This window comes from Salmo salar, unplaced genomic scaffold (assembly GCF_965601325.2).
Source record: "Salmo salar unplaced genomic scaffold, fSalSal1 ptg000784l, whole genome shotgun sequence".
In the NCBI taxonomy this organism is placed as follows: Eukaryota; Metazoa; Chordata; class Actinopteri; order Salmoniformes; family Salmonidae; genus Salmo; species Salmo salar.
The window spans coordinates 422,387-434,307 of record NW_027675497.1 but is presented as its reverse complement, the minus strand read 5'-3'; the positions used below and the strand labels follow the sequence as shown (position 1 = coordinate 434,307).

The 11,921-nt window shown below is 62.5% G+C and overlaps 1 protein-coding gene across 1 annotated transcript in view; it reads right to left on the bottom strand.

Moving 5' to 3' along the window:
• Positions 1 to 974: 974 nt before the first annotated feature.
• The window catches only part of LOC123733101 (transmembrane protein 243), a 28,503-nt gene continuing 17,556 nt past the window's right edge, over positions 975 to 11,921 (bottom strand). The window contains exons 3-5 of the mRNA XM_082972588.1: positions 11,854 to 11,904; positions 2,841 to 2,945; positions 975 to 1,392 (exon numbers count right to left, since the gene is read on the bottom strand). Of these exons, the coding sequence (XP_082828714.1) occupies positions 1,264 to 1,392; positions 2,841 to 2,945; positions 11,854 to 11,904 (285 nt within the window). The 3' untranslated portion in view covers positions 975 to 1,263. The remainder of the gene's footprint in view (positions 1,393 to 2,840; positions 2,946 to 11,853; positions 11,905 to 11,921) is intronic.

Sequence of the window (11,921 nt, the reverse complement as noted above, 5' to 3'; positions counted from 1 at the left end):
ACTGGAAGTGTAGCTACTGATGGTCAGATCACTGGACAAGTTACTGGAAGTGTAGCTACTGATGGTCAGATCACTGGACAAGTTACTGGAAGTGTAGCTACTGATGGTCAGATCACTGGACAAGTTACTGGAAGTGTAGCTACTGTAATCTGATGGTCAGATCACTGGACAAGCTACTGTAATCTGGTGGTCAGATCACTGGACAAGTTACTGGAAGTGTAGCTACTGATGGTCAGATCACTGGACAAGTTACTGGAAGTGTAGCTACTGATGGTCAGATCACTGGACAAGTTACTGGAAGTGTAGCTACTGATGGTCAGATCACTGGACAAGTTACTGGAAGTGTAGCTACTGTAATCTGATGGTCAGATCACTGGACAAGTTACTGGAAGTGTAGCTACTGTAATCTGATGGTCAGATCACTGGACAAGTTACTGGAAGTGTAGCTACTGATGGTCAGATCACTGGACAAGTTACTGGAAGTGTAGCTACTGATGGTCAGATCACTGGACAAGTTACTGGAAGTGTAGCTACTGATGGTCAGATCACTGGACAAGTTACTGGAAGTGTAGCTACTGATGGTCAGATCACTGGACAAGTTACTGGAAGTGTAGCTACTGATGGTCAGATCACTGGACAAGTTACTGGAAGTGTAGCTACTGATGGTCAGATCACTGGACAAGTTACTGGAAGTGTAGCTACTGTAATCTGACAGGCAGACGCACAATTCTCATCTTTTAACCAATAACAGGGTGAGACATCAGAATTAGGCTGACTAAACGCAGCCGAAGTAAAATAAATAATCCGTCATAACTTGCACACAAGGAGGGATCAGGGAAACTCTGGTCACAACGAGTAGACAGTGGATAAGAGACATTTTAATACCATGTGTAGACGCTCTTTTCTGAAAATGTGGGCCAATCAGAATGTGGCCGAGAAGACGCCAGCTATCAACAGAGGTGCAGGACAACAACTCACAGGATATGATTATTTATTGCATAAAATACTAAAGAAAAAAAAGCAACAAACAATCCTAAAGTGATTGCTGAGTAGTCAGATGATCTGTGCAGCGCCATTGATTGGTAGAGTAGAAACAGTCATTTGACTATGATTGGTGGACAGTCACTTGTCTGCAAACTGTCTGTCCTGTTGTGGAATCCGAACTGGTACTGGGCAGGTCCGTCCTCCTCCTGGTCCACCTGGTCCCACTAGTCCAGTCAGTGACCGTGTGTGGCAGTAAGGGTGAGTAAGGCATGTCCAGTCTCACGTCCCTCTGCCCACATCGTGGAAGTACAGGTTAGCACAGAGACACAGCAGCATGATGGAGGCCAGCATGTAGTAGATTAACTTCCTGAACTTGGGATCCAAGTCCCCCTGCCGGTACCAGACAATCTACAGGAGGAAGACCGAGAGATTCAGCTTAACCCCCTGCAGGTACCCCACCCCACATCCCCCTGCTGGTACCCAATCCCACCCCAAGTCCCCCTGCAGGTACCCCACCCCACGTCCCCCTGCCAGTACCCCACCCCACATCCCCCTGCCGGTACCCACCCCCACGTCCCCCTGCCGGTACCCACGTCCCCCTGCAGGTACCCCACGTCACCCTGCCGGTACCCACCCCCACGTCCCCCTGCAGGTACCCCACGTCCCCCTGCCGGTACCCACCCCCACATCCCCCTGCAGGTACCCCACGTCCCCCTGCCGGTACCCAGCCCCAAGTCCCCCTGCCGGTACCCACCCCCACGTCCCCCTGCCGGTACCCAGCCCCAAGTCCCCCTGCCGGTACCCAGCCCCAAGTCCCCCTGCCGGTACCCAGCCCCACGTCCCCCTGCCGGGACCCAGCCCCACGTCCCCCTGCCGGGACCCAGCCCCACGTCCCCCTGCCGGTACCCAACCCCCACGTCCCCCTGCCGGTACCCAACCCCACGTCCCCCTGCCGGTACCCAACCCCCACGTCCCCCTGCCGGTACCCAACCCCCACGTCCCCCTGCCGGTACCCAACCCCCACGTCCCCCTGCCGGTACCCAACCCCCACGTCCCCCTGCCGGTACCCACCCCCACGTCCCCCTGCCGGTACCCAACCCCAAGTCCCCCTGTCGGTACCAAACCCCAAGTCCCCCTGCCGGTACCCAGCCCCAAGTCCCCCTGCCGGTACCCAGCCCCAAGTCCCCCTGCCGGTACCCAGCCCCAAGTCCCCCTGGCGGTACCCAGCCCCAAGTCCCCCTGGCGGTACCCAGCCCCAAGTCCCCCTGGCGGTACCCAGCCCCAAGTCCCCCTGGCGGTACCCAGCCCCAAGTCCCCCTGGCGGTACCCAGCCCCAAGTCCCCCTGGCGGTACCCACCCCCAAGTCCCCCTGGCGGTACCCACCCCCAAGTCCCCCTGGCGGTACCCACCCCCAAGTCCCCCTGGCGGTACCCACCCCCAAGTCCCCCTGGCGGTACCAAACCCCACGTCCCCCTGGCGGTACCCAACCCCACGTCCCCCTGCCGGTACCAAACCCCACGTCCCCCTGCCGGTACCCACCCCCACGTCCCCCTGGCGGTACCCACCCCCAAGTCCCCCTGGCGGTACCCACCCCCAAGTCCCCCTGCCGGTACCAAACCCCACGTCCCCCTGCCGGTACCCAACCCCACGTCCCCCTGCCGGTACCAAACCCCACGTCCCCCTGCTGGTACCCACCCCCACGTCCCCCTGCCGGTACCCCACGTCCCCCTGGCGGTACCCAGCCCCACGTCCCCCTGGCGGTACCCAGCCCCACGTCCCCCTGGCGGTACCCAGCCCCACGTCCCCCTGGCGGTACCCAGCCCCACGTCCCCCTGGCGGTAGCAGTGTGTACTCACCAGCACCATGGCCGAGCCGCAGGTCAGCAGGATACAGAAAGCCAAGAAGATGTTGAGTGGCCAGGGAGGCAACGAGGGGAACACGAATGAACTGATCACCGTTACCTAGGGAACACAATCACCACCTAACTGATCACAGATCCCCCACAATGCTCTAACCACTAGACTACCTGCCCCCCCCCCTCTAACCACTAGACTACCTGCCCCCCCCCTCTAACCACTAGACTACCTGCCCCCCCCTCTAACCACTAGACTACCTGCCCCCCCCCCCCCTAACCACTAGACTACCTGCCCCCCCCCTCTAACCACTAGACTACCTGCCCCCCCCCTCTAACCACTAGACTACCTGCCCCCCCCCCCTAACCACTAGACTACCTGCCCCCCCTCTAACCACTAGACTACCTGCCCCCCCCCCCCCCTCTAACCACTAGACTACCTGCCCCCCCCCCCCCCCCTCTAACCACTAGACTACCTGCCCCCCCCCCCCCTCTAACCACTAGACTACCTGCCCCCCCCCTCTAACCACTAGACTACCTGCCCCCCCCCCTCTAACCACTAGACTACCTGCCCCCCCCCCCTAACCACTAGACTACCTGCCCCCCCTCTAACCACTAGACTACCTGCCCCCCCCCCCCCCTCTAACCACTAGACTACCTGCCCCCCCCCCCCCCCCCCCTCTAACCACTAGACTACCTGCCCCCCCCCCTCTAACCACTAGACTACCTGCCCCCCCCCCCTCTAACCACTAGACTACCTGCCCCCCCCCCTCTCTAACCACTAGACTACCTGCCCCCCCCCCCCTCTAACCACTAGACTACCTGCCCCCCCTCTAACCACTAGACTACCTGCCCCCCCCCTCTAACCACTAGACTACCTGCCCCCCCCCCTAACCACTAGACTACCTGCCCCCCCCCCCCCCTAACCACTAGACTACCTGCCCCCCCCCTCTAACCACTAGACTCCCTGCTCCCCCCCTCTAACCACTAGACTACCTGCCCCCCCCCCCTCTAACCACTAGACTACCTGCCCCCCCCCTCTAACCACTAGACTACCTGCCCCCCCCCCTCTAACCACTAGACTACCTGCCCCCCCCCCCCCCCCCCTAACCACTAGACTACCTGCCCCCCCCCCCTCTAACCACTAGACTACCTGCCCCCCCCCCCCCCCTCTAACCACTAGACTACCTGCCCCCCCCCCCCTCTAACCACTAGACTACCTGCCCCCCCCTCTAACCACTAGACTACCTGCCCCCCCCCCTAACCACTAGACTACCTGCCCCCCCCTCTAACCACTAGACTACCTGCCCCCCCCCCTCTAACCACTAGACTACCTGCCCCCCCCCTCTAACCACTAGACTAGCCGCCCCCCCCTCTAACCACTAGACTACCTGCCCCCCCCCCCCTCTAACCACTAGACTACCTGCCCCCCCCCCCCTCTAACCACTAGACTACCTGCCCCCCCCCTCTAACCACTAGACTACCTGCCCCCCCCCCTCTAACCAGTAGACTACCTGCCCCCCCCCCCTCTAACCACTAGACTACCTGCCCCCCCCCTCTAAACACTAGACTACCTGCCCCCCCCCCTCTAACCAGTAGACTACCTGCCCCCCCCCCTCTAACCACTAGACTACCCGCCCCCCCCCTCTAACCACTAGACTACCCGCCCCCCCCCTCTAACCACTAGACTACCTGCCCCCCCCTCTAACCACTAGACTACCTGCCCCCCCCCCTCTAACCACTAGACTACCTGCCCCCCCCTCTAACCACTAGACTACCTGCCCCCCCCCCTCTAACCACTAGACTACCTGCCCCCCCCCCTCTAACCACTAGACTACCTGCCCCCCCCCCCTCTAACCACTAGACTACCTGCCCCCCCCCCCCCTCTAACCACTAGACTACCCGCCCCCCCCTCTAACCACTAGACTACCTGCCCCCCCCCCCCTCTAACCACTAGACTACCTGCCCCCCCCCCTCTAACCACTAGACTACCTGCCCCCCCCCTCTAACCACTAGACTACCTGCCCCCCCCCTCTAACCACTAGACTACCTGCCCCCCCCCCTCTAACCACTAGACTACCTGCCCCCCCTCTAACCACTAGACTACCTGCCCCCCCTCTAACCACTAGACTACCTGCCCCCCCCCCCCCTCTAACCACTAGACTACCTGCCCCCCCCCCCCCCCTAACCACTAGACTACCTGCCCCCCCCCCCCTCTAACCACTAGACTACCTGCCCCCCCCCCCCCCCTCTAACCACTAGACTACCTGCCCCCCCCCCCCTCTAACCACTAGACTACCTGCCCCCCCCTCTAACCACTAGACTACCTGGCCCCCCCCCTCTAACCACTAGACTAGCCGCCCCCCCCTCTAACCACTAGACTACCTGCCCCCCCCCCTCTAACCACTAGACTACCTGCCCCCCCCCCCCTCTAACCACTAGACTACCTGCCCCCCCCCTCTAACCACTAGACTACCTGCCCCCCCCCCTCTAACCAGTAGACTACCTGCCCCCCCCCCCTCTAACCACTAGACTACCTGCCCCCCCCCTCTAACCACTAGACTACCTGCCCCCCCCCTCTAACCACTAGACTACCTGCCCCCCCCCTCTAACCACTAGACTACCTGCCCCCCCCCTCTAACCACTAGACTACCTGCCCCCCCCTCTAACCACTAGACTACCTGCCCCCCCCTCTAACCACTAGACTACCTGCCCCCCCCCCCTCTAACCACTAGACTACCCGCCCCCCCTCTAACCACTAGACTACCTGCCCCCCCCCCCTCTAACCACTAGACTACCTGCCCCCCCCCCCTCTAACCACTAGACTACCTGCCCCCCCCCCTCTAACCACTAGACTACGTTCCCCCCCCCCCTTCTAACCACTAGACTACCTGCCCCCCCCCCTCTAACCACTAGACTACCTGCTCCCCCCCCCCTCTAACCACTAGACTCCCTGCTCCCCCCCCTCTAACCACTAGAGTACCTGCCCCCCCCTCTAACCACTAGACTACCTGCCCCCCCCCCCTCTAACCACTAGACTACCTGCCCCCCCCCCCTCTAACCACTAGACTACCTGCCCCCCCCCTCTAACCACTAGACTACCTGCCCCCCCCTCTAACCACTAGACTACCTGCCCCCCCCCCCCCTAACCACTAGACTACCTGCCCCCCCCCTCTAACCACTAGACTACCTGCCCCCCCCCTCTAACCACTAGACTACCTGCCCCCCCCTCTAACCACTAGACTACCTGCCCCCCCCCCCCCTAACCACTAGACTACCTGCCCCCCCCCCCTCTAACCACTAGACTACCTGCCCCCCCCCCTCTAACCACTAGACTACCTGCCCCCCCCCCCCCTAACCACTAGACTACCTGCCCCCCCCCCTCTAACCACTAGACTACCTGCCCCCCCCCCCTCTAACCACTAGACTACCTGCCCCCCCCCCCCCTCTAACCACTAGACTACCTGCCCCCCCCCCCTCTAACCACTAGACTACCTGCCCCCCCCCCCCTCTAACCACTAGACTACCTGCCCCCCCCCTCTAACCACTAGACTACCTGCCCCCCCCTCTAACCACTAGACTACCTGCCCCCCCCCTCTAACCACTAGACTACCTGCCCCCCCCCTCTAACCACTAGACTACCTGCCCCCCCCCCCCCTCTAACCACTAGACTACCTGCCCCCCCCTCTAACCACTAGACTACCTGCCCCCCCCCCCTCTAACCACTAGACTACCTGCCCCCCCCCCCTCTAACCACTAGACTACCTGCCCCCCCCCCCCTCTAACCACTAGACTACCTGCCCCCCCCCCCTCTAACCACTAGACTACCTGCCCCCCCCTCTAACCACTAGACTACCTGCCCCCCCCCCTCTAACCACTAGACTACCTGCCCCCCCCTCTAACCACTAGACTACCTGCCCCCCCCCTCTAACCACTAGACTACCTGCCCCCCCCCCTCTAACCACTAGACTACCTGCCCCCCCCCCCCTAACCACTAGACTACCTGCCCCCCCCCCCCCTAACCACTAGACTACCTGCTCCCCCCCCTCTAACCACTAGACTACCTGCTCCCCCCCCTCTAACCACTAGACTACCTGCCCCCCCCTCTAACCACTAGACTACCTGCCCCCCCCCCTCTAACCACTAGACTACCTGCCCCCCCCCCCCCTAACCACTAGACTACCTGCTCCCCCCCCCTCTAACCACTAGACTACCTGCCCCCCCCCTCTAACCACTAGACTACCTGCCCCCCCCTCTAACCACTAGACTACCTGCCCCCCCCCTCTAACCACTAGACTACCTGCCCCCCCCCCTCTAACCACTAGACTACCTGCCCCCCCCCCTCTAACCACTAGACTACCTGCCCCCCCCCCTCTAACCACTAGACTACCTGCCCCCCCCCCTCTAACCACTAGACTACCTGCCCCCCCCCTCTAACCACTAGACTACCTGCCCCCCCCCTCTAACCACTAGACTACCTGCCCCCCCCCCTCTAACCACTAGACTACCTGCCCCCCCCCCCCTCTAACCACTAGACTACCTGCCCCCCCCCTCTAACCACTAGACTACCTGCCCCCCCCCCTAACCACTAGACTACCTGCCCCCCCCCTCTAACCACTAGACTACCTGCCCCCCCCCTCTAACCACTAGACTACCTGCCCCCCCCCTCTAACCACTAGACTACCTGCCCCCCCCCTCTAACCACTAGACTACCTGCCCCCCCCCCCCCTCTAACCACTAGACTACCTGCCCCCCCCCCCCCCCCCTCTAACCACTAGACTACCTGCCCCCCCCCCCTCTAACCACTAGACTACCTGCCCCCCCCCTCTAACCACTAGACTACCTGCCCTCTAACCACTGACTACCTGCCCCCCCCCCCCCCCCCCTCTAACCACTAGACTACCTGCCCCCCCCCCTCTAACCACTAGACTACCTGCCCCCCCCTCTAACCAGTAGACTACCTGCCCCCCCCCCCCCTCTAACCACTAGACTACCTGCCCCCCCCTCTAACCACTAGACTACCTGCCCCCCCCTCTAACCACTAGACTACCTGCCCCCCCCCCTCTAACCACTAGACTACCTGCCCCCCCCCTCTAACCACTAGACTACCTGCCCCCCCCCCCCTCTAACCACTAGACTACCTGCCCCCCCCCCCCTCTAACCACTAGACTACCTGCCCCCCCTCCCTCTAACCACTAGACTACCTGCCCCCCCCCCCCCCCCTCTAACCACTAGACTACCTGCCCCCCCCCCTCTAACCACTAGACTACCTGCTCCCCCCCCTCTAACCACTAGACTACCTGCCCCCCCCCCCTCTAACCACTAGACTACCTGCCCCCCCCCTCTAACCACTAGACTACCTGCCCCCCCCCCCTCTAACCACTAGACTACCTGCCCCCCCCCCCCTCTAACCACTAGACTACCTGCCCCCCCCCCCTCTAACCACTAGACTACCTGCCCCCCCCCCCTCTAACCACTAGACTACCTGCCCCCCCCTCTAACCACTAGACTACCTGCCCCCCCCCTCTAACCACTAGACTCCCTGCTCCCCCCCTCTAACCACTAGACTACCTGCCCCCCCCCCTCTAACCACTAGACTACCTGCCCCCCCCCCCCTAACCACTAGACTACCTGCCCCCCCCCTCTAACCACTAGACTCCCTGCTCCCCCCCTCTAACCACTAGACTCCCTGCTCCCCCCCTCTAACCACTAGACTACCTGCCCCCCCCCCTCTAACCACTAGACTACCTGCCCCCCCCCCCCTAACCACTAGACTACCTGCCCCCCCCCCCCCCTAACCACTAGACTACCTGCTCCCCCCCCTCTAACCACTAGACTACCTGCTCCCCCCCCTCTAACCACTAGACTACCTGCCCCCCCCCTCTAACCACTAGACTACCTGCCCCCCCCCCTCTAACCACTAGACTACCTGCCCCCCCCCCCCCCCTAACCACTAGACTACCTGCTCCCCCCCCTCTAACCACTAGACTACCTGCCCCCCCCTCTAACCACTAGACTACCTGCCCCCCCCCTCTAACCACTAGACTACCTGCCCCCCCCCCTCTAACCACTAGACTACCTGCCCCCCCCCTCTAACCACTAGACTACCTGCCCCCCCCCCTCTAACCACTAGACTACCTGCCCCCCCCCCTCTAACCACTAGACTACCTGCCCCCCCCTCTAACCACTAGACTACCTGCCCCCCCCCTCTAACCACTAGACTACCTGCCCCCCCCCTCTAACCACTAGACTACCTGCCCCCCCCCCCCTCTAACCACTAGACTACCTGCCCCCCCCCCCCTCTAACCACTAGACTACCTGCCCCCCCCCCTCTAACCACTAGACTACCTGCCCCCCCCCCTAACCACTAGACTACCTGCCCCCCCCCTCTAACCACTAGACTACCTGCCCCCCCCCTCTAACCACTAGACTACCTGCCCCCCCCCCTCTAACCACTAGACTACCTGCCCCCCCCCCCCCTCTAACCACTAGACTACCTGCCCCCCCCCCCCCCCCTCTAACCACTAGACTACCTGCCCCCCCCCCCCCCCCCCCTCTAACCACTAGACTACCTGCCCCCCCCCCCTCTAACCACTAGACTACCTGCCCCCCCCTCTAACCAGTAGACTACCTGCCCCCCCCCCCCTCTAACCACTAGACTACCTGCCCCCCCCTCTAACCACTAGACTACCTGCCCCCCCCTCTAACCACTAGACTACCTGCCCCCCCCCTCTAACCACTAGACTACCTGCCCCCCCCCCCCCCTCTAACCACTAGACTACCTGCCCCCCCCCCCCCCCTCCCTCTAACCACTAGACTACCTGCCCCCCCCCCCCCCCCCCCTCTAACCACTAGACTACCTGCCCCCCCCCCCTCTAACCACTAGACTACCTGCTCCCCCCCCTCTCTAACCACTAGACTACCTGCCCCCCCCCCTCTAACCACTAGACTACCTGCCCCCCCCCCCCCCTCCCTCTAACCACTAGACTACCTGCCCCCCCCCCCCCCCCCTCTAACCACTAGACTACCTGCCCCCCCCCCCTCTAACCACTAGACTACCTGCTCCCCCCCCTCTAACCACTAGACTACCTGCCCCCCCCCCTCTAACCACTAGACTACCTGCCCCCCCCTCTAACCACTAGACTACCTGCCCCCCCCTCTAACCACTAGACTACCTGCCCCCCCCCTCTAACCACTAGACTACCTGCCCCCCCCCCCCTCTAACCACTAGACTACCTGCCCCCCCCCCCCCCCCCTCCCTCTAACCACTAGACTACCTGCCCCCCCCCCCCCCTCTAACCACTAGACTACCTGCCCCCCCCCTAACCACTAGACTACCTGCCCCCCCCCCCTCTAACCACTAGACTACCTGCTCCCCCCCCTCTAACCACTAGACTACCTGCCCCCCCCTCTAACCACTAGACTACCTGCCCCCCCCCCTCTAACCACTAGACTACCTGCCCCCCCCCCTCTAACCACTAGACTACCTGCCCCCCCCCTCTAACCACTAGACTACCTGCCCCCCCCTCTAACCACTAGACTACCTGCCCCCCCCTCTAACCACTAGACTACCTGCCCCCCCCTCTAACCACTAGACTACCTGCTCCCCCCCCTCTAACCACTAGACTACCTGCCCCCCCCTCTAACCACTAGACTACCTGCCCCCCCCTCTAACCACTAGACTACCTGCCCCCCCCCCTCTAACCACTAGACTACCTGCCCCCCCCCCCTCTAACCACTAGACTACCTGCCCCCCCCCTCTAACCACTAGACTACCTGCCCCCCCCTCTAACCACTAGACTACCTGCCCCCCCCCCCTCTAACCACTAGACTACCTGCCCCCCCCCCCTCTAACCACTAGACTACCTGCCCCCCCCTCTAACCACTAGACTACCTGCCCCCCCCTCTAACCACTAGACTACCTGCTCCCCCCCCTCTAACCACTAGACTACCTGCCCCCCCCTCTAACCACTAGACTACCTGCCCCCCCCTCTAACCACTAGACTACCTGCCCCCCCCCCCTCTAACCACTAGACTACCTGCCCCCCCCCCCTCTAACCACTAGACTACCTGCCCCCCCCTCTAACCACTAGACTACCTGCTCCCCCCCCTCTAACCACTAGACTACCTGCCCCCCCCTCTAACCACTAGACTACCTGCCCCCCCCCTCTAACCACTAGACTACCTGCCCCCCCCCTCTAACCACTAGACTACCTGCCCCCCCCTCTAACCACTAGACTACCTGCCCCCCCCCCTCTAACCACTAGACTACCTGCCCCCCCCCCCCTAACCACTAGACTACCTGCCCCCCCCCCCCCTAACCACTAGACTACCTGCTCCCCCCCCTCTAACCACTAGACTACCTGCCCCCCCCCCTCTAACCACTAGACTACCTGCCCCCCCCCCCTCTAACCACTAGACTACCTGCCCCCCCCCTCTAACCACTAGACTACCTGCCCCCCCCTCTAACCACTAGACTACCTGCCCCCCCCCTCTAACCACTAGACTACCTGCCCCCCCCCCCAACCACTAGACTACCTGCCCCCCCCCCCCCCTCTAACCACTAGACTACCTGCCCCCCCCCCTCTAACCACTAGACTACCTGCCCCCCCCCCCCTCTAACCACTAGACTACCTGCCCCCCCCCCCAACCACTAGACTACCTGCCCCCCCCCCCCCCTCTAACCACTAGACTACCTGCCCCCCCCCTCTAACCACTAGACTACCTGCCCCCCCCCTCTAACCAACAACACGAGGAAACAGTCCAGGGGTCTAGTGGACTAGAGGGGGGGGGCAGGTAGTCTAGTGGTTAGAGGGGGGGGCAGGTAGTCTAGTGGTTAGGGGGGGGGCAGGTAGTCTAGTGGTTAGGGGGGGGGCAGGTAGCCTAGTGGTTAGGGGGGGGGGGGGGGGGCAGGTAGCCTAGTGGTTAAGGGGGGGGGGGGGGTGCAGGTAGTCTAGTGGTTAGAGGGGGGGGGGGGGGGTGCAGGTAGTCTAGTGGTTAGGGGGGGGGGTACTTACGACAACCAGCAGGGATGTCAGTCCTCCAAACGCCAGGTTGATGGCTCTGTCCTGCGAGGACAAGAGGA